The sequence below is a fragment of the Trichechus manatus genome, unplaced genomic scaffold, assembly GCF_000243295.1.
Source record: "Trichechus manatus latirostris isolate Lorelei unplaced genomic scaffold, TriManLat1.0 scaffold00043, whole genome shotgun sequence".
NCBI classification, from domain to species: domain Eukaryota; kingdom Metazoa; phylum Chordata; class Mammalia; order Sirenia; family Trichechidae; genus Trichechus; species Trichechus manatus.
In genome coordinates, this window is record NW_004443979.1 from 11,457,983 (window position 1) to 11,485,539 (window position 27,557).

The 27,557-nt window shown below is 38.7% G+C and overlaps 1 protein-coding gene across 3 annotated transcripts in view; it reads left to right on the forward strand.

The window, feature by feature from the left end:
* The first annotated feature begins 8 nt into the window (after positions 1 to 8).
* The window catches only part of PRKD1 (protein kinase D1), a 461,286-nt gene continuing 433,737 nt past the window's right edge, over positions 9 to 27,557 (forward strand). The window contains exon 1 of one of the 3 annotated variants that reach the window (XM_023731503.1): positions 9 to 483. In XM_023731503.1, coding sequence (XP_023587271.1) covers positions 229 to 483 — 255 coding nt within the window. In that variant the 5' untranslated portion in view covers positions 9 to 228. Of the gene's footprint in view, positions 484 to 640; positions 773 to 27,557 lie in introns of those variants that run through there. The other 2 variants (XM_004376539.1, XM_023731504.1) reach the window with 2 other exon arrangements.

The following is a 27,557-nucleotide window of genomic DNA, read 5'->3' on the forward strand; positions in this document are numbered from 1 at the left end:
AATCCTCCCGCCTCGGCCATTTTCCCTCCTCCCCTCCCCTCCCCTCCCGATTCTCATCCCTGGCCCTGCCCCCGCGCGGGGACTTTTCCGGAAAGTTTTTATTTTCCGCCTCGGCTCTCGGAAACACAGCTCCCGACTCGGCAGCTGCAAAACTTTTCGGCTGCTGCGCCTCCGGACCCCGCCCTCGGCTGCCCAGCCCCGCGGCTCGCTACGCGCCCCGGCGGAGCGATGAGCGCCCCTCCGGTCCTGCGGTCGCCCAGCCCGCTACTCCCCGTGGCGGCGGCCGCGGCGGCCGCGTTCGTCCCAGGGTCGGGGCCAGGGCCCGCGCCTTTCCTGGCTCCCGCCGCGGCCCCGGCTGGGGGCATCTCGTTCCATCTGCAGATCGGCCTGAGCCGCGAGCCGGTGCTGCTGCTGCAGGACTCGTCCGGGGACTACAGCCTGGCTCACGTCCGCGAGATGGCTTGCTCCATCGTCGACCAGAAGGTAAGGCGCCGGGCCGCTAGGAGACCGGAGCCTCCCCGCCGCCAAGGGGGCGCTGCCCGGCCTCCCGCCCCTCGGCTGCGCCAACTTTCTGGCTCTGGGGGCTTTGCCGGGAGCCAGCGTCGCTAGCTCTCTGGCGGGGTTGGGCACCGCCGAGGTTGGACGCCCGCACCCCGAGGCGTTGCCTTCCCTGCCGCCCAGCCGTCCGCTCGTATCATCTTGTTTTATTCCCTGATTTCTCTCCAGTCTGCCTTCTTCTCACCCATTTCCACCCCGCTTATGACATTTCCAGGTATCTTTCCCTTTTCTCGGCGCGCTCCTCCCTTCCCTTAAGACTTGCAGGCTCTCCCCTCTATTCCCTCCGGACTCGGGACCAGCGCATTTCTGGCGCCAGAATTCTATCTCCACCAGACAAGCTCGCACCATTTCAGCACCACCCCCTTCCCCTTCGGATCTCTCAGCTCACGTAGGTGTTGAGGAGTTCCTGGAATGATCTGGAGGAGGGGAGGAATTTCTCACCTGTCAACTAAGTTTTTAAGAGATGGTGATTGGCGCAGCCAGTTGTGAAAACAACTGACCAGACCACACATAACCCTCCTCCTTGTCGTCTTTTAGTGCCACCTCTATATGAACATAGAAACACGTTTTCCAGAGATAAAACCTAAACCTGTTTTTCATCCCTTGGGCACTTGATAGTGGGTCGCTAAAGTGGGGGCGCAGATACTTATGTTGTGGTGGTGATGCACAGGAGTACCCCGAGGCTGCCTGTGCCCTTGAAGTTTGAGGATGTGGAACTCTGGACAGCGGCCACCAAAGACAGGTTGTAAAAAGGGCAGTTATCCTGGACCAGGCCACCCCAGTAGGAGACCGAGTCTGCCCACCACTATTTACAGCGCAATTCTGAATTCTAGGTTATTCCAGTGGCCATCCAGAGGGATGTTACATGGAAAGAGGTGATAAGAGTGTAAGGGAGAGGGGGCCATGGCGCCAGCCTTCTTAGTTAGACAGAGAAGTGGTTGGTGGAGACCGAAGTCTCTAAAGGTGCTGAATTTCAGCCCCAGGAGACCGGTTACAGACTCACTATTGGTGCTTGCTTTATAATGATCACTTGAATTATCACGAATTGCATTCTTTCCTTTGCAACAGAGTTTGCTAAACCTTGAGGGTTGTGAATTGTGGCCTTTAGCACCGGGATATTAGAAAAAAGCCCCAGGGGGGAAAATCACTAGTCAAGGAAGTTTGGAAAGTTCTAGCGGCCAGAATAAGGTAATAATAAGTGCCAGAAATTTTTATTGAAAGCAGTGATTTTTATATTACATATAATGTTACAATTTCCATGAAAATGAAAAAAAAAATATGTAATGTTGGTCTAAGTCCTACCATACTTCCGCATCATCAATATTACCGAGTATCTATTGTGAATGAAGAGGAGCACTCTCCAAGACTCTGAAAGCCTTACCTGAATGGAGAGTGTAGTCTACAATCATATCTCCATAAGGATGCAAAGTAGTTATTTACAGAACAATACTGATAAGCATAGAAACAATGTATAATAACATTTCTCAAAAATCTAATGCAAGTGGGTAGAAATTTAATTGGCCTGAATTCTAAAGCAAGTGACAGAGTGGCAGGGAAGATTCAAATTAATATGGACAGACTTTGGTTTCCACCAGCATTAAAGCACATGTGCGCACTCCTCACCCCCCCAACCCCTACCTACCTTGATGGTGTTTAGGATGGGTGGAAACATACATGATACAAGATGTACATGATACAAGAGATTTGGGATTGGGTATTGGCTGGCGAGTGAATGCCTGTTGTCTCAGTAGTGACCAAGAGTCATGTTATTATGGAGGGGGTGATATGAGTGTGAAGAGAGAGGGACAACAAGCCCTGATGGAATGCGGCTGACCTAAGGGTAGTGACAGGGCATTTAGGAAAGTACAGTTATGAAAAGGCCTTGAAATTAAAATGCACTCAAATTATTAGAAACTTAATACTCTTCTACACAGAGGTATCATACCAAGGACATCCAAAAGGTAGATTGTGCCCTGTGGAGACTGTTTTAGAATGCCAGAAATGTTCAGGCAGAAAGAAGACTGGAGTTCAGTCATGAGCTAGTTGAGACCTGAGCCAAGGCTCTGGGGAGGAGACCTGGAGAAATCCTGCAAAGGGAAAATCATCAGCCCTGGCGACTGATTTGTAAGGGGACCCCTCCCACCTGCATTTATTCTAGCAGTTCTTCTGTCTCTAAAAGAAAAGTTGGAAAAGCTTGACTGGGATAGCCAAGGTAAAGATCTCACTTTGACTTTTTTTTTTTTTAAAGGTTGTGAGTAAGCAAGGGTTACATTTAGAGATACGGATTTGAGAGTTATTTATATACAAGATATTGTAAATATATACTGGCTAGTGGATCTAGACAGAGGAATTTTTCAGTTCATCTATCTATCTGTCTATCTATCTGTCATGTATTTCAGGACACATTATTACTCCAGGCAGAAACGAGATCAAGAGGGATGAATATCCTTCTCAGAGTAGCAGGGATCTCATTCCTTTCTGATACTAGGAATGGTACAGGTCCCTTGCCCTTTACTTCAAGTTATTTTGAAGTACCTTGGAGTCACTAGATGGTACACATGGGTGATGTGCTTGGTTGCTAACTGAAAGGTTGGAGGCTCGAGTCCACCGAGAGATGCCTCAGAAGAAAGGCCTGATAATCTACTTCCAAAAACCAGCCATTGAAAACCCTTTGGAGCACAGTTCTACTCTGATACACATGGGGTCACCATAAGTCAGAATCGACTTGACAGCAGCTGGTTGAAGTACCTTCTGAAGATATCGACTGTGAGGAAGAATGACAGGGGAGAGACAGACAGACAGGTAGATAGAGGAAAGGCAAGGTGGGGAGGCAGGAAATGGATGCCACAGAGAGAGCTGAAAGTTCGAAATCATTTACAGTTTATGATGTAGTGTGGAGTCATGTTGAACTTACATCAGAGGCTCTTCTGATTTTCTGAGTCATCCACATTCATTGTTTTAAAATGCATAAATAGGTTTCTCATCCAATTTGTTCAAGAATTCCCTCAATACTAACATAGATCAAACCAAAAAACTTGTTGTCCGTGGAGTTGGTTCTGACTCATAGTGACCCTATAGGACAGAGTAGAGCTTCCCCATAGGATTTCCAAGGAGCGACTGGTAGATTCGAACCGCCAACCTTTTGGTTACCAGCTGAGCTCTTAACAACTGTGCCACCAGGGCTCCAATAGTAACATAGATTAGACAAGCTTAAATCTTTAGTTGATGGTTTAGTTTCTTTCAGTAACACCCATGACACATTTGCTGTGGGACCAGAGCCTGAGGTGTACAGGGCCGAACAAGAGAGATCCTGTCTCGGAGAAACTCATCTTTTATTATTATTTAGAATTTAAGATGTACTTTTTCTTTAACAATGCAGTTTGAAAAGTGGCAGACATAGGATTATAGTGGAAAAATTTGATGGTAAATCAACACATATTCTTATTTTAAGGTAAATGTACTCTACTTCATCAGCCTGAGACCAGAAAAACTGGATGGTGCCTGGCTACCACCAGTGAATGCCCTGACAGGGAAAACAACAGACAGTCCCTGATGGAGCGGGGGAAGGGTGGGATGCACAACTCAAATTGTAGTAAAAAGACCAGACTTAATGGTTGGACTGAGACTGGAGGAATCCCAGAAAGCATGTATAAATTTTTGTATGAGAGACTAACTTGGATTGTAAACTTTCACTTAAACTACAACAATAAAAAAAGATAAGTGTACTCTAAGTATCTACTGAATTATGTAACTGCAGAATTCTTTCATCTTTTAGCTTAAATGAAAAATCTAGTCTTGCTTTTTTATATTTAATAATTCATGAGTATATAAAATATTATTGCTTCTTTTTGGAAGTATTGACACAGGGTTTTATTTATTCTGTGCTTATTTGTTTACTTTGCAAGCACGTAACCTTGAAGGCTGGTTGTATATAAAAACATGTATTCTGTTAGTGTACATGGTGATTGTTTTCAGGAGAGTAAAAAAATAATAACACTAGTTGACTTCTTGATGAAAACTGTTACTTTCTACTATCAAAGGATATGGACTGAGAAGAAATTGTTTTGAAGCAAGGAACAAAGTTCCAAAGGAAGAATTAATTTGGCGTTATAGCACATCGTCTATCTACATGCACACACTTTCTTTTTAATAACAAGTAATATTAATTTAGACATGTGTGATGCAGTGATTATGACTGTATTATGTGTATTAATTTTTGCTATTATCTTATTAAAAGCCCAACTTATGTCTTCTTCTTGAATTTACTTACGTACAATAATAGAACACCTATAAGACTACTCGCATGTAGTTTCACATTAAATGCCTTTGCACTGTTGTTTATCTGGCCAAATAAATCAGAGTAAGATTTTAAATAGAAGACAGCTCAGTAAAGGTGTAACAAAGGGAGGGCTGTAGTTTGAGAGCAATGTTGCTTTCCTTGTTATTCTTTCACTTTGTTAATTGTACATTGTTTCTTAGCAGTTTTGGTGTCATTTTTCCTGTTATTGTTAATTTTAGCTACCCTACTTCTACACAGATTGAGAAAGCTGAAAGTGATTAGCTGCTTGACCAGCCCAACATATATAAAACAATAAAATCCTGTTAAGCTGATGACAGTTTTTGGGTCTCAGATGTTTATTTTTTATTCTGATTTTATATTTGGCCATATTGTGTGTCTACTGATTCCTGGTTTAATGCTGAAGTATAGAATTTGTCATTTCATTAAGTGATTCTTAACTAATATAATTTTAATACCGTAGATTTAAAATTTAAATTTCTTTCAAAGTTTAATAGTATAATAGGATTATATTTTGGAGATACAGTGAAATCTATGAGATCTGGAACTCGCTTGGACTGCCTTGTTTTTCCAGGTCTTTCAAGTTTTCTACCTTTGACAGGGTGAAGTCTTACCACTTTTCTGTCACTGATGTTAGTGGAAAATATTTGAGTTTTCCTTCTCTGACTGGTTTCTGCCGTACATAGGTTCTGACTTTTGCAGGTTTTACTGTATATAGTATATCAATATGTATGTAATATTGCTATGTTGTGTATATATACAGGCAGTCCCTGACTTACGACAGGGTTCCGTTCTGACAACTTCTTCATAAGTTGGTTCTGATGTGAGTCGAATACCTCTTTTTTTTTTTTAGTTTTCATTATTGTTGCCTTTTATTACCAGTATCTTTGTAAATCCGATCTTTGAATATCTGTGAATGAACATCTGAGAATGATAACATCAGCAAATTATACGCTGCAACACTGTATGTAGTACATATTACTAATGTAAGATGTACAAAAAACAGATGGTTATAAGTGCCGTTTGTCGGAAGTTGAATACGTTATCTAAGTTGAGGACTACCTGTGTGTGTGTGTGTGTGTGTGTGTGTGTGTGTGTGTGTGTGTGTGTGTGTACACATATATATGTGGGCATGTATACATATATATGTATATACCATTACCACCACCCATTGCCATCAAGTTGATTCTAACTCATAGCGACCCTGTAATATATGTATAAACATATATATGATATGTATGTTTGTGTACGTGTATATATACACACATGTATGTACATACACACACACATGTATACATACCATAAAACCAAACTGGTTGTCTTTGAGTCGATTTCAACTCATAATGACCCCATAGGACAGAGTAGGACTGCCCCACAGGGTTTCCAAGGCTGTAATCTTTAGCGAAGCAGACTGCTACATCCTCCCACCAAGCAGCTGGGGGTTTGAACCGCTGACCTTTTGGTTAGCAGCCAAACGCTTAACCACTGCACCACCTGGACTCCTATATACACACATGTAATGTTATATAAGGAGGCCTGGTGACACAACGATTAATCGCTCAGCTTCTGACCAAAAGATCAGCAGCTCAGCGGGGGCTAGTCTGGTCCCAGAAAGATTACAGCCTAGGAAATCCTGTGGGGCAGTTCTACTCTGTCATATAGGGTTGCTATGAGTCGGAATCGACTAGACGGCATACAATAACAATAGTATGTACATGTATATGTAATATATTATCTAAGTGTTTTTTCAAAATTACTTTTTGAAGCTGCCTTATTCAGGTATCTACTCCAGATGCTGAAGTGCTGTTTTAGGTCTCTGTTGTAGGCTGCAAAAAGTTGGGCCTTATTTTGTGTCTTATGCCTTTACAAAGAAACTTAGCTGTATACATATATTTTTTATCAATACACAACTGTTAACCCTTGTATACTATTTAACAATTTTCATTAGGAGAATATCCTTTAAGCCTGTGATGCTAAAGGCATTATGCCTTAGTTTTAGGACTAGGAATACTTGGATAATTGGCTGTTTTGACAAATATATGAATTAACTTGGGCCTTTAGGTTCAGGATTGAGATAAACTTAAAAGAATTTTCTGAGAAAACTTTAGTTGTGTGTGTATGGGGGGGTTAATGGGAAAATTATTAATAAAGTTCAAAAACTTGTCCCATAAAACCATACTCTGTAACTGTGTTGCTCTGTAACACCAGACTCCTATCATAACTATTAAGGGGGTTTAACTTTTTTTTTGGCGAGATGATTGTATATAGATCTTCACTAATTTATGCATGAATGACTTGTAATGGCCTCACTAGACAGTACAAAATTTTTCTAAGTCTGAATGCATGATTGTGAGTTACCTGAGATTATTTTGAGGATTAAAGATACAATCTGTAAAGGATTAAACATACTTCCTGGTAAATGTATACATAATAAATGGAGTTTTGATACTTTTAGGCTCTGTAGACTAGCATACTGTTCTTCTTAACAGAAGAAATGTGTATGTTCTTTATTAGGTTATTCTTATTTTAGTATATCTTCAAAATGTTGGTATGAAAAAGCAACATGGCTCTAAGGCCCAGGTGACATTATTTTTTCTCTGCTTTCTGTAACAAAGCAAATCTTGGAACTAGGTGTGTTTTGAAACAGCCTTTCAAATCTCAACCTTTCAGAATTCCTTAAAGATTAACTTGATTCTGACTAAATGAAAAAACACATTTGTTGATAAAAGTAAAGTATATCCACATTGCTTTGTATTAGTTTTGACAGGAAGCTGATTTAATTCCTTTCCAGATGCAGGTAGTAAGTGGAATTTAAATGATGTTTATTTGATAAAAAAGGAAAATACAATAGATAATGGTACAACGTTTGGCAACATAATGATTCTCAACTCTGGTCCTGAGACAGAAGTCAAAAGTTCCTTTGCATAGCAGCCCTTAATGTGAGGAGGAAGGCACTTGGAAATGAAGTATGGAGATCACATTTTACTTTCATGTTAGTATCTAGAGATTATTTGCTAAATTGTTAATGTCTGATGAATAGCTAATATAACATAGTTGGTTATGCGTATGCTGAAGTGTTATATTGGGATGAGAAGGTAAATTTACTGGGAAATGGTTGAGTTAGCAGTTCAGCTAAGCCAGTCATAAGCCTTTTCTGAATCTTTTCTCTAACTACCACTTACCTCTCATGGAACTGCATGCCCATTATAAAATAATTTGACAACCACAATAGATAATTTTCTGTCTTTTAGAGACAAGTGTAATGGAAAATAGCATGAAACCAGTGTGTGTATTAGACTGTGGAATCATGGAGTAGGCCATTCACTAGCTCTCAAGATATACCAGGAAACCAGTAGAACATCAGGATAGCAGGAGATCAGGATAGCAGGGCTGGACTGGTTTAGAAGTGGGTAAAATTCAGTCCCATAGGAGTTGTTGATAACATGATGATTCTGTTTTATTTTTATATTTGTTTGCTTTGTTTTACGTTTTGAGGATAATTAGCATTTTTGACCTCTAACAGTCATGTTGATTCATCTGAAAGATCTAAGCACAAATGTGAAAATAGAGGTAAAAATATATTTTTAATGGTAGTAAAAAAAAAAAAATTAACCAACATTGAAAAACAAACAAAAAAACTCATTTGCCACCAAGTTGATTCTGAACTCATGATATCTCCATGTGTGTCAGTAGAACTGTGATGCATAGAATTTTCAAAGGCTAATTTTTCAGAAGTAAATCATCAGGTTTTTCTTCTCAGACTTCTCTGGGTGTACACGAATGGCCAACCTTTGCTTAGCAGCCGAGCATGTTAACTGTTTGCACTACCCAGGGATTCCTCTGAAGATAGTTCTCACCTTTAATTTCCCCAGCATTATTCTAGAGAGGTGTAGAAAAAAAAAACATTAATTTTTCTCTTTCTTGGTGGAATTTAGATACAGAGAAAAAGGTTATTTCATGCATACAGATTCAAAATTCTTTTTCATCTACAAGAATATGTAAAATGTCCCCGGAAATTTCTCTCGTATTGTCAAACTGCCTTAGTTACCTAGTGCTGCCATAACAGATATACCACACGTGGGTAGCTTTAAAGAATAGAAATTTATTTTCCCACAGTTCAGGAAGCTGTTGTTGGTGGTGTTGTTAGGTGCCATCGAGTCGGTTTGGACTCAGCGACCCTGTGTACAACAGAACAAAACACTGCCTCATCATGCGCCATCCTCACAGTTGTTGCTATGTTTGAGCCCATTGTTGAAGCCAGTGTGTCAGCCCATCTCATTGAGGGTCTTCCTCTTTTTCGCTGCTCCTCTACTTTACTGAGCAGAATGTCCTTCTCCAGGGACTGGTCCCTCCTGATAACACGGCCAAAGTACGTGAGACTAAGTCTCACCATCCTCGCTTCTAAGGACCACTGTGGCTGTATTTGTTCTAAGATAGATTTGTTCATTCTCCTGGCAGTCCATGGTATATTCAGTATTCTTCACCAACACCGTAAATCAAAGACATCAGTTCTTCATCAGTTTTCCTTATTCGTTGTTCAGCCTTTGCATGTGTATGAGGCGATTGAGAATACCATGGCTTGGGTATCTCAGTCCTCAAAGTGACATCTTTGCTTTTTAACACTTTAAAGAGGTCTTTTGCAGCAAGTATGCCCAGTGCAATACGCCGTTTGATTTCTTGACTGCTGTTTTCGTGAGTGTTGGTTGTGGATCCAAGTAAAATGAAATCCTTGACAACTTCAGTCTTTTCTCCGTTTATCATGATGTTGCTTATTGGTCCAGTTGTGAGGATTTTTGTTTTCTTTATGCTGAAGTGTCATCCATACTGAAAGCTATGGTCTTTGTCTTCATCCATAAGTGCTTCAAGTCCTCTTCACTCTCAGCAGTCAAGGTTGTGTTACCTGGATATTGCCTGTTGTTAATGAGTGTTCCTCTAATCCCGATGCCATGTTCTTCATATAGTCCAGCTTCTTGGATTATTTGCTCAGCATATGGATTAAATAAGTATGGTGAAAGGATACAACCCTGATGCACACCTTTCTTGATTTTAAACCACGCAGCTTCCCCTCGTTCTGTTCAGATGACTGCCTCTTTGTGTGTGGACAGATTCAGTATGAGCACAATTAAATGTTCTGGAATTCCCATTCTTCGCAATGTTATCCATAATTTGTTATGATCTGTTGTCAGGAATCTAGAAGTCCATATTCAGCAGATCCGTCTTTGTTTCAGCTTCTAGTAGCAGGCAATTCTTGGGGTTCCTAGTCGTGTAGATGCATCTGTTGTGTATGTCTGTGTCCATAGAACTTCTTCCCTGTGTGTGTGTCTGTATGTATTCTGCTGTTTTTATGCTCAGAAGTGATTAGGTTTAGGATCCACCCTACTTGTAATAAGCATAACAAAGAGAATTCTTATTCCCAAACAGGATCACATCCACAGGTATAGGGGCAGGTATTCAATACATTTTTTTTGGGAGGCAAAATTCAAGCCATAACATCAACCAGATATTTTTGTACCATTAAAAACTAATGATGACGGTATCACTGGAAGTTACTGGGCAGCAGAGAAGCCCACATTATGCTGTTTCTGACTCTGTCTTTTTGTTCTGACACAAAAACAATCTTTTTTTTTCTTTTTTCCCATACAAAAATTTATACATACACTGTTATGTGACTCTAACTGCTCTCCCCATACTGTGACAGCACCCTCCTCCTTTCCACCCCTGATTCCCCATGTCCATTCAACCAGCTCCTAAACCTCTCTGCCTTCCCATCTCACCTCTGGACAGAAGCTGCCCGTTTAGTCTCTTGTATGTACTTGAGCTAAGAGGCACACTCCTCACAAGTATCACTTTATGTCCCACAGTCCAGTCCAATCCCTGTCTGAAGAGTGGGCCTCGGAAATTGTTCTAGTTCTGGGCTGATAGAGAATCCAGGGGCCATGTTGTCCGGGATACCTCCAGTCTCATTCAGACCATTAAGTCTGGTCTTCTTACTAGAATTTGAGTTCTGCACACCACCTTTCTCCTGCTCCATCAGGGACTCTCTATTGTGTTCTCTGTCAGGGCGGTCATTGGTGGTAGCTGGGCACCATCTAGTTCTTCTGGTCTCAGGCTGATGAAGTCTGTGGTTTTTGTGGCCCTTTCTGTCTCTTGGGCTACTGCTTTCCTTGTGTCTTTGGTGTTCTTCATTCTCCTTTACTCCAGGTGAGTTGGGACCAATTGATGCATCTTAGATGGCTGCTTGCAAGCTTTTAAGACCCAGATGCCACTCACCAAAGTAGGATGCAGAACATTTTCTTAATAAGCTTTGTTATGCCAATTGACCTACATGTCCCCTGAAAGCATGGTCCCCAGATCCCTACCTCTGCTACTCTGTCTCTCAAAGTGTCTGATTGTATTCAGGAAACTTGTTAGCTTTGGAAAAAAACATAATTAAATAAACAAAGCCTTTAATTATATATCCACGATGACCATCATGGACTATCATGTAATTTAGACAGTTTTAAAGGTAAGAATTGGTATAAAAATACCACATATTAAGACACAATTACACTTCTCCAAATTTACAGTTGCCTGTATAGAAATTTCTTCCAAAATTGCAAAAAGGTTTTATTTGGCTAAAGCCAGTCAGTTGATAACAGTAGCTCAGTGATGTTTGGCAAATAGAAAGGTTAGGTTTTTAAATATGCAATCATACAGGAATTTTGTACAACTTATTTTGCTGAGAAAGAAGAGAAAACTTACGGACGCTTTATTGGTTCATTGGTTTCTATTCTGGCTAAACTCCTGATTGATGAAAAATTTGTTGAATTTTCAGCTTGTATTTAGGCAAAATTTCAAGAATTTCTGAATGCCTCTTTCCTTAATTATCAGCATCCACTTTTTTTTCACGTATATATCATGAAATGAATAAAAAGTATGAATATGATAATGAAAATATGAATAAAAAGTATGAATGTGGGTAATAAATGCTTCTGAAATGTCATAGCCATGAAAATCCTATGGAGCATAGTTCTACTCTGACACACATGGGTTGTCATGAGTCGGAATCGATTCAATAGCAAATAACAACAACAAAGTCTCTGTAGACTACTGTTTTGTTAACAAAAGAAACATGTACTTTATTAATAAGAATTTTCATCCAACTTATTTTGGTAAAAAAGAAAAATTTTTATACTTACCTTCCTCTGGTTCAGATGGTTGGAGGGTCTGTGGCATAGAAATGAAGTGTTATACCTTGAGACATTTATAGATTGCTTCAGTTTTCAAAGTTAGTTGTAGAAATAACAGATGCTTAACATCTGACTAAAAGAGTATTATACATCTTAAGATCTGAGTCTACTTCCTTTTTCATAAACAATGGAATAAAAAAATCAGAATATAATCAAAGTCTGATTTGATATGTCACAGACAAAAGCGTATTTGTATATCAACTACAACAGTAATTTGTTCAAATATTAAACCCATATACAATTAAATCAACTTGCTTTTAATGTATTTTTTGAAAACTGTTTAAGTTGATTTTAAAGGTTTTTTTGTTTGAAATTGTTCAACTAGTTTTATGTTCATGTGAATTTCAAATTTTTCTTAAGAAACAAGACGTTTTCCATTAATCATTAATAAAGATTAATCCAATAGGTTAAAGTGTTAAAAGATTTTTCAACATCAGTGTTGGACCTACCAAAATATCAAAACCTTTCTTATGTTGCCTGAATCAGTCATATTAATGATATAATAAATAACTACTGGATGATTACCGAACTATCACTTTGTTTTGAATGGATAGTAATAGCCAAAGAGAGACCAAGGATTCAGTTCCAGCTCAGCTGCTTGTATTAAGTTCCAAAGAACCTAATTGACTGAATTATACTTCCTATCACTAGCCAAATATTTATTGAATACCTGCCATATTCAGGATACTGCGTCTCAATCACTTTATCAATTAAAAGTGAGTGAGCTTTTCTCCCTCTGAGAGTGTTAGGAATAGCTTGTCCCAGGAGCACTGGGTTGTAGTTGACAAGGTTCCATCCAGGGCCTCCTTTGGAAAAACTCATGAGTGACAGAAAACCTTGACCTGGCAGCTTTCCTCATGGTATCAATGGCCAGCAGAGGGGAGCCTCCAGGAACAAAACCTTCCTGGCACTTAGTCTGTGTACCAGTCTGTATCTTGGCTTATTCTCATTTGTCATCTCTGGTTCTCACAGCAGCCCTTTGCTGCTTATCTTATCTCCATTTTAAGGATGAGGAAACTAAGGGTCAGAGAGGTTAAATCATTTACCCTAAATCCCATGCGTACTCAGTAAGTAGCAGAACTGCCAATAGTTTCTTCACTATAGCTAATCCTAAGAACAGGAAAGGCTAGCATGGCCATATATACACACAGAGAGTTTGGAACTATTAGATTGTGTTGCCATGAGTCAGAATCAACTCCGTGGCAACTGGTTTTTTTTTTTTTTTTTTGGTTTGTTTTGAGAGAGGTCAGAGATTAAAATTCCTGTTTTTTTGTCTTAAAAATTTACTTAAAAATACTAAAGTTTAGATAGTGTGATAGTATGCATATGTTAGTTTCCTTCATTTGGAATTCACATCCCAGTAGTAGTCAGCTAGAATTCTAGCCACTTTAGAGGCTTCCGTTATTACAAGGCATCTCTTACAGGTGGCTAGATTACCCACTAGGCATTGATGATTAGCATAATGAACATTAGAAATGAACTCTCACTGGGGGATATTAGTGTCATTCAGGAATTATGATTGCCAAAAATTATTTTAGAGATACTCCTCACCCTTCTATGAACAGGGTACAAGAATTGAGTGAAGATTGTATGTGTATGTAGGCAGTCCTTCTGTGTCCAGCCCTTGGTTGGAAGAGTTTCTAGTTGCCGATGGCAACTCGAAGGAGGAAAGAATCCTTCCTTAGAAATATTATCAAGATCGCGTCTTGTGGACTGCATGGTGTGTCATATGAACTGCAATGTATCTAATTGTTAGTGTATGATAGTTTTATAAGTATCTCTATGTGTATCAGAATTTAGTTTGGAATTTGCATTCATTGTACTCCAGTAACAAAATTGTGGATGTAGTGAATCCTTACCTACCTTTAAATTTTTAGAAGTCACTGTTTGACTCACCCAAAGAAATTAATTAAGATGTATGATGAAACTGGCTTCAGTTGGTTCACAACACTTCTTTTGGTGAGATGTGGATGCTGAGGTGTTTTGGAAGAATAAGGTCATGTATTGATCATTGTGGCTCAGGACTAGTGGGTGAAAAGAATCTTACCTATCAGTAAATCAGTGAATCCTTTTTTCTTGAATAGTACATTGATTTTAAGCAAATTCTTAGCAAACAACAGCGTCGTTTAGAAAGGTTCGTTTTAGTGGTTGCTTTCATTTTAGAAGCTGTATTTGGATTACCCATTTGCTAAGTTTCATGCTTTGCCAAGATATTTTCTCTCTTTGTGTGTTGTATTCGTTTGTTTTTGGTAAATTATGAACAAACTCACCCTAAGGTAAACTTAATTACACTTGTGGATGATCAGTCACAAGCCCAGTGGAGGTTTTCTTTCCACTTCAGTAGTGCTAGCTGATCTGAGTAGTGAATTAATTGTCTTACATTCCTTTTCACTGCTTATATACAGGTCAACACTTCCCTTGTAGACTAATTGTACTATCCTCAGGCTTTACAAAAATGTACTTGTATATACAGGAAGACATGATTTAACTTAAAGTATACTTATAATTCAAGTCAATGCTAAAAATTATTATTAAATACAGACTTCGTTGTAGCCACCATGTTAGGTGCTGAAGCCCCTGCCCTGAAAGACTACTGGGCAGCATATAGGAGGTTTTTCATTCCTAATGGACTAGAAAAGGTCCCTGTAACATGGCCTCTCTTTTAGACAATAGTTCGAACTTTCTCAGCTTTAATAATGGACAAGTTACATAGAGAATTCTCTTTTGACATGACTCATTGGTAGACTCTTGACCAACAAAAAGGCAGCATACCTGTCCAGCTGTATTAGAAATCTGAGTTTACTAGGTGTCTGCTAGTCAAGTACTGTGCCTTATAAGCCTCATCTTGAGATAACCCATCTTTAACTAGTAGGACACAAAGCAGCAGTGGTTGCTGCAGGAGTGGTAATGTGGCTCACTAATGCTTAGCTCTTCTTTACCTAATGATAAGTGTTGAGAAAGAATTGTCTAGTTTCAGAGTAGTCCCTGGGCAGGAAGGGTCTATGCCCTTCTCTGCAACAGATGTTAACTTCTTCTACTAATGTGGAATGAGCTTGATGGCACCTGAGGTGTTGATACTTAGCATATTTAAATATATCTAATAGCTTGCACAGATTTTTGAAGAATGAAAGACTAGATCTTGAATAATCTTTGCATTTATTCAATTCTTTGGGAAGAATAGGGAGCTAAAGTAAACATACAGTGAGAACCGAATAATAGAAAGGAGCTGAGCTAGTACACCAAGTTAAATATGGTGACCACGTGCCCAGCTTGTCCAGGACAGTCTCAGTTTATGCCTGTTATCCTGGCATTCTTTTAAATTATATGCTCACCCTAGATAAAAACTATGGTGTTTTGAGTTAAAACCAAACAACAGAGAAAAACAAAGAAAAACCTTACGTAGGACAGACGTTTTATTACCTTTTGGCCAAAAACTCTTGTAAGATTTAAAGATACAAGCTAAACTCACATTTAGAATTTATTTCACAGTCATCACATTCTATATAGTAACCATGTCATTTTTTAATAACTTTTCTAAATGGAATCTTAAGCTAAAAACAAAAACGGAAATAAAACCCCAAAGTTAGAATATTATTCCCTTTGACCTAAAGTTTCTGTATAAATTAAGGATGAAAGGACAACCAACATTTAGATTGATTTCATAAGCTGTTCATTAGCTGTCACTTAGAGTGTACCATCTAAAGGAATGTTAGCTCTATTTTCTAACCAACCAATGTAAGTCAAGATACTACTTTGTAGTATCAAACAGCAAATAACTACTCATTCTGGTGATTCATCCTACCTTTGTTAATCCAAAAGGTAAATAGAAAGGCCTGTTGAAGTTTTAGCACCTTTAGCAACCATCACAAAGGTAAAGTATGCTCATTTCGATGCAGAATGATAACACTTCTGTAGTTTCAAGTTGTGTTTTATTGTATTCTGTGCTTTGGAGAAAATATAACATGGGAATATAATAAATTATTACTTTGTTAGCCAAAAAAAAAAAAAAAGAGAGAGAAAACAAACTGCACACAAATATCCTTGAAGACTTAAAAACTTGTTTTTTTGTTTAAAAACATAAGTACACAAATAAGAGATAAAATTTTGGAAAATTTATTGTCCTAAAATAACAGTATGTAGGCTGTAGCTTCCTATTTTAAGATGTTCACAGGCATAGTCTGGATGAAGCACATACATGAATTTTACCTATTATTCTACATTTGGTTTCTGTTGATGAATATAGTTTTGAAGTAATATTAAGAATTGCAGGTTCGGAAAGCTTAGCGTTGAATGTTCTGTCTACTAGAAAATAGTACAAGTCAGCAGGTCTGAAGTCACTTGAAAAGGAATTTAATTTTGTGTAATCATTTCTGTTTAGAATTTTCTCCACTTGGTCAATTGTAATTTCAATAATTCAATTAAATGATTGTTTTCCTTTTATATTGAAAATTACAGAATTATAGTAGGCTGAACAGCTTGCCTCAAAGATGTCTACATCCTAATTTCCAGAGCCTGTGAACATTAGCTTATACAGCAAAAGGGACTTTGCAGATGTGATTAAGTTAAGGATTTTGAGACGAGGACATTATACAGGTGGGCCCAGTCTAATCACGTGAGTCCTTAAAAGTGGAGGATCTTACTGGCTGGGTCAGAAAGATGAAATGGAAAAGGAGAAGAGTGAAGCATGAGAGGGACTCCATCTGCTGTTGCTGATTTTGAAGATGGAGGAAGTGGGCCACAAGCCAAGGTCCTTATAAGAGGGAACCAGCAGTCAGAGTTAGAGTAGTAGAAGATGTGACTGTGCAACCAAGAGGTTGGAGTAGTGCTAGGAGGGAAGGGCCCATGAACGAAGGCACACAGGCAGCCACTAGAAGCTGAAAAAAGGCAAGGAAATGGATTTTCCCCTCCAGACCTCCAGAAGGAACCAGCCCTGCCAACATCTGACTTTAGTTAGCCCAGTGAAACTGATTTCAGACTTCTGATCTCCAGAACTATAAGATAATAAGTTTGTGTTTATTTTTTTAAGTTGTGGTAGATACATTATATATATAACAAAACATGCCAGTGTAATTATTTTTATATGCATAGTTCACTGACAGTGATTATGTTCATCCTGTTGTGCAACCATTACTGCTAGTCTTTTCCAAATTATTCTACCATCATTAATAGAAAGTTTGTGTTTTTCAAGCTACTAAGTTTTTGGAAATTTATTAAAGCAGCAGTAGGAAACTAATATATGCCACCTTCACTGCAGAAAAAGTGAGAAATTCAGATTAGCCCCAACGGGGATCATACTACTTAAAGTTAAACACTGTTAACATTTTGGTGAATATCATATCAGATTTTTTTCTCTGCAAGTAAATATGCTCATTGTATCTTGTATATGATTTTTTATGCTCTTTTCATTTGATACCATGTGTCCTTTGTTGTCAGTTTCTAAATATAAAAATTTCAATGTCCTTGAAGGTAGTTTTTGTGAGAAGAAGAGACTTTTCACGTATTTACTTTGCTTTTAGAATTTAATATTCAGATTATTAAAGATCTAGATTCAAATGTTTATTCTTAATCTCTCTGGCACAACTTATAAATATGTTTTTTTATGAATCTGGCAGATTTTAACAATCATATAATAACCTTTGAAGAGTTATTGGTATCCTTCATAAATCCAAGTATTCTGATGCCTTAAAACATTTGAAATTGCCTTTCTAAATTTAATATATTTCTGTTTTTTAAAAATACCGCAGTCATCTGTTTGGTAAACCTTTACATGTTCATAAGTAATACTTACGTATCTAATTTAACTTATAAGTATGGTGAAGTTTAAGTTCTTAAGTGTTCCAATACCACACACACAAGCCAACATCAGTTATTTAATTATACGTATGTAATATGCACAAAGGGGAGAGCCATGGTAGTACAGTGGTTAAGCACTCAGCTGCTAACCAAAAGGTTGGCGGTTTGAATCTACCAGCCGCTCCGTGGGAGAAAGATGTGGCAGTGTGCTTTTGTAAAGATTACAGCCTTGGAAACTCGATGGGGGCAATTCTTACTCGGTCTTACATGGTTGTTATGAGTTGGACTCGACTATACAGCAACAAGATTTAATATGCACAGAAGTATTAATATTATGGTTTTGATTCTCTTTAAGTTTTTCTGTATTTAATTTCAAATCTTTCCGTATTTGAAAGGTGTTTTCCATGAAATCATTATGTGATCCCATACAATTTGTGGAGTTCCCTTTCCATGTAAATTTTGCAATTGTCTTCTTGCCTTGGTTAAGGTCGTGCAAACACCAGTGCTTTTAGCTGGGACAAAGGCTAGATTCTTGTTGGCGATGTAGATCAAACTCATGGAACCCCATTTCTATCTGTGATTCCATTACTTCAAAAAAGGAGTAATTGTGTATCCCCCATCCTGGTTTCAATTTATAGATTACTTTTATAAGTAATGTGTACTGATAAGTTTCTTGTTCTTAACTAGATTGATCATTTTATGGGATTTTGAATTTCTTTAGCTCTTAACATAGGTGAATCCATTTTCCATCTCGCAGAAAACCTTTAAACTTAATGGAATACTTATTTTCATGTTCTTTCTCTTAGGGCCATGTAATTCTAATAGATACAAAATATGTGATTAAATCTTGGCAGCCTCTCATGGCTTTGTTTTGACCATCTAGTCACAACTCATAAGATCATTCTTCAAATAAGATACTTTCCTCTGTAAAAGAGGAACACTTATGGCACCACTTTTTAATTCCCGAATAAAATTGATATATGGATTTATAACAATATGTTTAACCTGTCCCTACTCTTGGATATTTAGTTGTTGTTGTTGTTAGGTACTATCGAGTTGGTTCCGACTCATAGCAACAGAACGAAATGCTGTCTGGTCTTGTGCCATCCTCACAGTACTCTTTCTTTTTTGTTAAATTCTTATACATGTATCTAGGAAACCCTGGTGGTGTAGTGGTTAAGAGCTACGGCTGCTAACCAAAAGGTCAGCAGTTCAAATCCACTAGGTGCTCCTTGGAAATCCTATAGGGCAGTTCTTCTCTGTCCTATAGGGTTGCTGTAAGTTGGAATCGACTCAATTGCAACGAGTTTTTTTTTTTTTTTTAAATACATATATCTTGGCACATTTTGTCCACTTAAATATATATTATATAGACTTGAACTTCTTTTGATATTATCTCTTAATATTCCTAAGATTAATATTTAGATTATAGATTTATTTCAGAATTATAATGATTTTTTGCTTTCTTTAGGTCGAAAAGGACAAAGGCATAGGGTTTTGGTTTTTTGCTTTGCCTTTAAACTGAAAAATCTTGTGAAGTAAGCAACGAGATGCAGAATACACTGTTATATTTAATAGCTAACACTTAAATCTGTATCAGGTAGACTACATATGTCCTGCAGGGTCTCTATGTTGTTTTTAGTTGCAGTCGAGTTGGCTGTGACTCATGAAGACCCTATGTATAACAGAAAGAAACGTTGCCTGGTCCAGTGATCTCATGGTCATTGGTATGCTCAAACCCAATGATACATCCACTCTGTGTTTTGAGTGCCTTCCTACCTAGGGGGCTCATCTTCCAGCACTATATTGGACAACATTCTGTTGTGATCCATAGGATTTTCATTGGGTAATTTGTGGAAGTAAATTACCAGGACTTTCTTCCTAGTCTGTGTTAGTCTGGAAGCTCTGCTGAAACCTGTCCACTGTGGGTGATCCTGCTAGTATTTGCTGTGATTGACTGGGTTTTAAAAGTTTATTGTTTGCTTATAGGGAAACTGTTGTGAATTTGCAAGATATATTTCATATGTCTACCACCTATCTTGTCATTTTCTTGTACTCTGGTGACTTGCATGTTGCTATGATGTTGGAAGTTATGCCTCCAGTATTTCAATCACCTCATGTGCATGTGAAAGCTGGACAATGAATAAAGAAGACTGAAGAAGAATTGATGAATTTGAATTATGGTGTTGGTGAAGAATATTGAATGTACCACGGACTGCTAGAAGAGTGAACAAATCTGTCTCAGAAGAAGTACAGCCAGGATGCTCCTTAGAAGCAAGGAAGACAAGACTTCATCCCACATACTTTGGACATGTTATCAAGAGCGACCAGTCTCTGGAGATGGACATCATGCTTGGTAAAGTGGAGGGTCAGCGAAAAAGAGGAAGACCCTCAATGAGATGGATTGACACAGTGGCTGCAACAGTGGGTTGGAACATAGCAGTGATTGTGAGGATGACGCATTGTTTCAGTTCTGTTGTACCTAGGGTCGCTATGAGTTGGAACCAACTCAACGGCACCTAACAGCAATAAACAAACAACCCTGGGATTTGGATCCTTCTGAGGAATTGATATTCCTCTCATCTCACCGAGCCAAGGATTTAAAGCCAGTAAACGCCTTCCTGCTTGAAAACATTTTATGGTAGGGCCTGAATAAGTATTTGTTGAATTGAATTGAGTCTTAAGAACAGAAGGAGTCGTTTGTGACTGTTAGTGGATACCTACCTGAAATGTTATGAAAGACTGTTAAAGGCGTTACTTGTCAAATCTCAGTCTAATTTACCTGTGGAATTTAAGAACATTAATTATGCAGATAATAAAAAGCCTGACATAAATATAGTGGTAGGAGAGACATTGATGCAGAGGAAGTAATAATATTGTTGGAGAAAAAAAAATCCGAAAATAATACAAACTCAACCAGTGTTAGTTAGAAGTTGCTTTTCCATTTTTGCTTCCCACCCACCTACCTGAAAAGTGAATTTGAGAAACTCAGGTGGGTTGACAGGGAACAATTAGCAGAGTGGCTTCCGAGGAGGAACTTCTTTTTTTCAATTCATACATTACATTAAAAAAAAAAAAAAAAATTGCCACCGGGTGGATTCTGACTCATAGCAACCCTATAGGACAGAGTAGAAATGCCCAGTAGAATTTTCAAGGAGCGACTGGTGGATTCGAAATGCCAACCTTTTGGTTACCAGCCTGAGCTTTTATATATAAGTAACACATCTTATCTAGTATATAGGAGCCCTGGTGGTGCAGTGGTTGAGCACCTGGCTGCTGCTAACCGAAAGGTTGGTAGTTTGAAAGCACCAGCTGCTCTGCGGGAGAAAGATGGGGCAGTCAGCTTGGGTGAAAATTAAAGCCGTGAAAACCCTGTGGGACATTTCTACTCTGTCTGTCCTGTAGGGTCGCTATGAGTTGGAATCAACTCAACAGCAACAGGTTTGGTTTTTTGGTATCTATTTATCTACCTGTGTGTCATTTCTTATTTTCTGGGATTTTAATTTTAGCCTTTTTCCTAATTCTTTTTATTTTCTCCTTATTAATTTTTGCTCTTTACAACCCAGATTTACACCTCATAAATCTTAAATTTTCTGCCCTGCTATTTTATTTATTTATTCTTTATAATTTACCTTTGCATGAAATTTTAAGCTTCCTTGGACTATTAAATGTCCAAGGAAGCTTAAAACTATTCGAGTTGATTTTCTCTAAGATTATAAGTCCTGCTGGGTAGATATTATATTTGATTTTCTGGAATCAGGTTGCTCGTTAACATAACATTCAGTTCTTGGATGAGGAATCTGTGGTCTCCCAAATATATAACCACTGTGTTTTGGATAAACACTTGCATGCCGAAGCCACAAGTGAGTGCAGCCACAACAGTCCCTCCTGGGGAGGGCTTCTCGCAGTCCTTGATGAGGAGCCAGGGAATGTCCAAAGACCTGTATCACTTATACATGGGAAGTAGCACACTGGTGATTTTGCAGCCATGTTTATAAGCCATTCTGCTTCTAAGGTACTTATTACGGGGATGCATAACCCCCTTTCCTGGCAAGATCTTACAAAGAACTGAGGAGAACCTGTTGAGGACGGGGGTTATCCCAGCTTAGATTTTCACATTGAAGTGTTGTCCCTGTTGGCAAATGGTTGTTTAGTCATCAAGTATATCTTTTACCCAGGCAGTTTAAGGGTAGGGCTGTTTATGTACAAAAAGCATTACTCCTGTTTATTTTCTGACTATTGGCTGTATCCCCCCAAAAGGTCTTGGATTGCAGAGACCTCGAACACTAGAACCTCTGAAGGGAAAGTTAGTCAAATTTTAGGGATTAGGTCAAGGTAGAACACCCTTGATAGTGTAGTCTGCCCTTTCCACCTTTTTCCTCTAAGAGTTTTCTGTTTGACCCCTCTTTCATCTCGAGTAGAGGTCTGTCTTAGCCTAGTAATTGGTGTGATTGTGTACCTAAAACTCAACTTTAGGAAATGTAATGGTTGATGTTATGTGTCAACTTGGCTAGACCAGGATTCCCAGTATTATGTAATCATCTTCCATTTTGTGATATTATGCAATTTTCCTCCATTCCTAACCTCTCTATATATTAATGAGGATCCCTGGTGGCACAGTGGTTAAGAGCTCAGTTGCTAACCAAAGGGTTGGCAGTTCGAATCTACCAGCCGCTCCTTGGAAACCCTATGGAGCAGTTCTACTCTGTCCCATAGGGTCGCTATGAGTTGGAGTTGACTAGGTGGCAGTGGGTTTGGTTTTATGTACAGGAGTTCTGGTGGCCCAGTGGTAAAAAGCTTGGCTGCTGCCAGTAGTTCAAATCCACTAGACACTTCTTGGAAACCCTACTGGGAAGTTCTACTCTGTCCTATAGGGTTGCTATGAGTTGGAATCAACTTGATGGCAATAGTTGTGGATTTTTGTGGTTTTATATATGTATATGTACTTGTTATTTTTTCTTTTCCCTTTTCTAAATTTCCTACAATATGAACTGATTATAGAAGTAATCAGAAAAAGACGGTAAACACTTTTATAAATTGAAACTAACAACAGACCACTAATATAAAAATTGTGGTGGCAAAACCAGTTATGTGAGAATTAAAGGAAATCTATGAATATCGGTTTTATTTTGTCATTTTTGAATCAGTCTTATTTGAAATGACCGAATAAACATTTATTGAGCAGGGTTCTTTGCTAGGCATAGAAAAGTTTCTCATTTAATCCTTGTTGCAGCCATGTAGGAGGTGTGTGGAACAAAGAACTCAGTTTGGCCCTTGCCTCTGGTTTCTAGAAAATAGCCGTTGGAATTTCTCAGTCAAGGTGTCTTTGTTTTTCTAAAACAACCAGGCAATGCTTAAAACATGTGCACATACGTTGAGAGCCCCCAACTCATCACCTGCAAATAACCTGGAATGGGGGCATGATGCAGTCAAGTGTATGTATTCATTGAGTCATGCACGTGCACGAAGTCCGAATGACTACCTGACCTTGGATCATAGAGCTTCCTCTTTTGGGGCTTCTTAGATTGGTGAGATCATCCATGCATGGGAGAGGGTGGCGCGTCCCTGGGACAGCGGAAGCCTCATACCAGAACCCCTCCCAGACCTTGTTTGATGTGTCTCTTTGCTTGTATCCCTTCTGGTTATAATAAATGGGTAACTGTAAGTATAAGTAATGTTGCTGTTGTTGTTAGGTGCCGGTAGTCAATTATGACTCATAGCAACCCTATAGGACAGAGTAGAACTGCTTCATAGGGTTTCCAAGGAGCAGCTGGTGGATTTGAATGGCTGACCTTTTGGTTAGCAGCTGAGCTCTTAATCACTATGCCACCAGGGCTCCTAGTATAGGTGATAGTCTCTGTGAATTTTGTGAGCCATTATAGAGAATTAATGGACCCACGGGTTGGGGGCCAGTGAGCTAGCAGAGGCTGGCGGAACAGAGTCTTAACTTGTAAAGACCCAGCTCTGGATGGCTAGTGGCCAGGGAAAGGCTGTATGGGCAGTCAGGAAAGAAGGATAGAGTCCTTCTAGCTTGTGACATAGCCGCGGGTGGCTAGAGAGAGAGAGAGAGAGAGAGAGCGCAAGTGGCTGACTGAGGTGCAGGGAGATGCGTGGACTCTTGGGCCTATGGCTAGTACCGATGACCTGGCCCTGAGTGGCCACAGGTATTTTGACCTGGCTCAGGGTGGCTGAGGTGAAATCTGACCTAACTCTGGTTGGTTAGGGTCAGAGAGAAGAAGAGCTAGAGAAGTAGCTGGTGATGAGGAATGGAGATGTGGAAAGGTGAAGCCTGGATCCATTTTCAGGTAGGATTTGTATTCATGCTGATTCTTACCACTCAGTTATTGATAAAGGTGGGGTTTTTCCACCTTGCCCTTTTTGTAGTGCATTTGGCAGTACAGAGAGAAATTTTTAATCCTTCCTTTGTGGGCCAAAGAAACCGACTAAAAAGTAATGTTCTGTCTTCAAAAATACCTTATAAAGGAAATTATAACTTAGCCAAACTGTTCATTTGATGCTTTAACTGTTGTATCGGCATCGCTTTTAGAAAGCATTATACTCTTTTGATGAGCCATATTATTGATAAAAATCATTTAACCCATTTCTTCAAGTAAGCATAATGTATTTTGAATCAGAGTTTCTCAATATGAAAATTAATAAATCATCCTTCTCATGCACCTTATTCCAAGTCTCATTGGGCCTGATGAGAAGAGTGAGAACATGACAGTATGGTAAGAGAATACTGGATTATGAGTAGAAGACCCAGGTTATGGTCCCGTACACATGTATACTGAGTACCTACTATGTGCCAAGGACTATTCTAAGCACTGGAGATATAAAGTCAGTTTTGGGATCCTCCATTGTTCCTTAACTTAGATCCTGAGTTTCCGTATTTTTATAATGTTTTATCAAACAGGGATAGCAATACCTGCCGTTCCTACTGCCAGGATTTTTTGCAAGGATCAAAACAAAAATGACTTGAGTGCATTGTTTTTGGAAATGGCCCAGCAGCATTATAATTTGAAGATAATATTATTGAGTGACAAGGTTTGACGTTTTCATGTAACTGTAAGTTGATTAAAAGGATGCATTTGGAGTTGAAGATACCTAGAATTAATGGATTTTTTTATGCTTTACATTTTAAACTGCTTCATAATAGGGTTATTATACTGATTTTTCTTCTTTTTCCTTACCAAAGCCAAGAGTATTAACACTGGCTCTCACTGTGAACTCTGTAACAGAAAGGTTGAGACATTAGCCTGGGTTGAAGCCTATTTTTGCCACTTGCCTTCTAGATAGCCTTGGGCAGTCTACTTAAGATCTCACTTACCTTATCTGTTAAATGGGGACTGTAAGAGACTGTGCGTTATAATAACTATTTTATAGGATTGTTGTGTGAGTTAATGAGATAACGTTTATAAAACATTTACACAGTGCATTGCACATACTAAGCAGTCAATCCATGCTAGCTATGATGACAGGCTTATTCATAAAATTATTAAGGTTATAATTTCAGGCCTTTATGGGCAAAATCCTAACTGGTAATTCTTATTGTACATGAACAACCTCTCCATGTAGAAAGGTATATTGTACAGATTCTTGTGTTCTGCTTTGAAAAGAAATTGATCCTAAAGATTTTTTGACAAGGTTTAAAAAATGGTCAGTTGATTTATATAATAGTAACTCTTCTGAAGAAATGTTTCAATTTTATTTACAAATGCATCTAAATTCAGTGTTATGAATATACTTTTATTTATTTGATGTAAACTGTGTTCGACTGGTATGTGCTTATATGGAGTCTTAGTGAATTGTGGGTTGAATTCAAAATAGCAAGTGCTAACCTTGGTATAAATATTTTCATATTTGCATCATAAGTATGAGAATTTGCACTTTGAGCATTTCATACATATTAATCAATTAAACTTCAGAACACTCCAGTGAGCAAGATATTGTAAATCAGCCTTCTGGATGAGTACTAACATTTGCCAATCAACAAAGATATTCCCTGCTTTCTGTACTTTAAAATAGCATCCAGATTAGTTTTTGATATTGATTGGTTCCTTAAATATTATCTTACTTTTTGTTTATAAAGAAATATTTAAAAGTGTCTGTACTACATAGAAATGGAAGGGTCAGGCACTGTGTATCTGTGGAAATAACTGATGTAATCATGTCGGCTAGGTAGGGGCCACTGTAGTCAAATTCTCAGTCAGCTCAGTTAAAAACAAAACTATCATGAATAGCAGTAACAGTGGGCCTCTGTATTGGTCAGAATTATTGATCTAGTTATGTTGAAGTACATAATGATATAGAAGAACTGATGGTGTATTTTGTTTAAGGTTGACAAGTCTTAGTAGCTGAAATGAAGTAATAAAATATGATACATTCTACTTCTTATTGACCTAAGTGTCACTATTTGGATAATGTGTTGTTAGGTGCTATCAAGTTGGTTCTGACTAATAGTGACCCTATGTACAACAGACCAAAACACTGCCCGGTTCTGTGCCATCCTCGCAATTGTTATGCTTGAGCCCATTGTTGCAGCCACTGTGTTAATCCATCTTGTTGAGGGTCTTCCTATTTTTCGATGACCTTCTACTTTACTGAGCATGATGTGCTTCTCCAGGGACTGGACCCTCCTGATTACATGTTGAAAGTATGTAAGATGAAGTCTTGCCATACTCACTGTAAGGAGCATTCTTGCTGTACTTCTTCGAAGACAGATTTGTTTGTTCTTCTGGCAGTCCATGGTATATTCAGTAGTCTTCGCCAGCACCATAATTCAAAGGCATCAGTTCTTCTTTGGTCTTCCTTATTCATTGTCCAGCTTTCACATGCATATGAAGTGATTGAAAATGCCATGGCTTGGGTCAGGTGCACCTCAGTCCTCAAAGTGACATCTTTGCTTTTAACACTTTAGAGAGGTCTTTTGCAGTAGATTTGCCCAATGAAATATGTCTTTTGATTTCTTGACTGCTGCTTCCATGGGTGCTGATTGTGGATCCAAGTAAAATGAAATCCTTGACCACTTCAGTCTTTTCTCCGTTTGTCATGATGTTGCTTACTGGTCTAGTTGTGAGAAATTTTGTTTTCTTTATGTTAAAGCGTAATCCATACTGAAGGCTGTAGTCTTTGATCTTCATCAGTAAGTGCTTCGAGTCCTCTTCACTTTCAGCAAACAAGGTTGGGTCATTTGCATACTGCAGGTTGTTAATGAATCTTCCTCCAATCCTGATGCCATGTTCTTCTTTATATAATCCACCTACTTGGACTATTTGCTCAGCATACAGATTGAATAAGTATAGTGAAAGGACACAGCCCTGATGCATACCTCTCCTGACTTTAAACCACACAGTATCCCCTTGTTCTGTTTGAACAACTGCCTCTTGGTCTATGTACAGGTTTCTCAAGAACACAATTAAGTGGTCTGGAATTCCCATTATCACAGTGTTATCCATAATTTGTTATGATCCACACAGTAGAACGCCTTTGCATAGTCAATAAAACACAGGTAAACATCTTCATGGTATTCTCTACCTTCAGCCAAGATCCATCTGACATCAGCAATGATATCCCTCACTTCATATCCTCTTTTGAATCCGTCTTGAGTTTCTGGTAGTTCCCTGTCAATGTACTGCTGCTACTGCTTTTGAATGATCTTGAGCAAAATTTTACTTGTG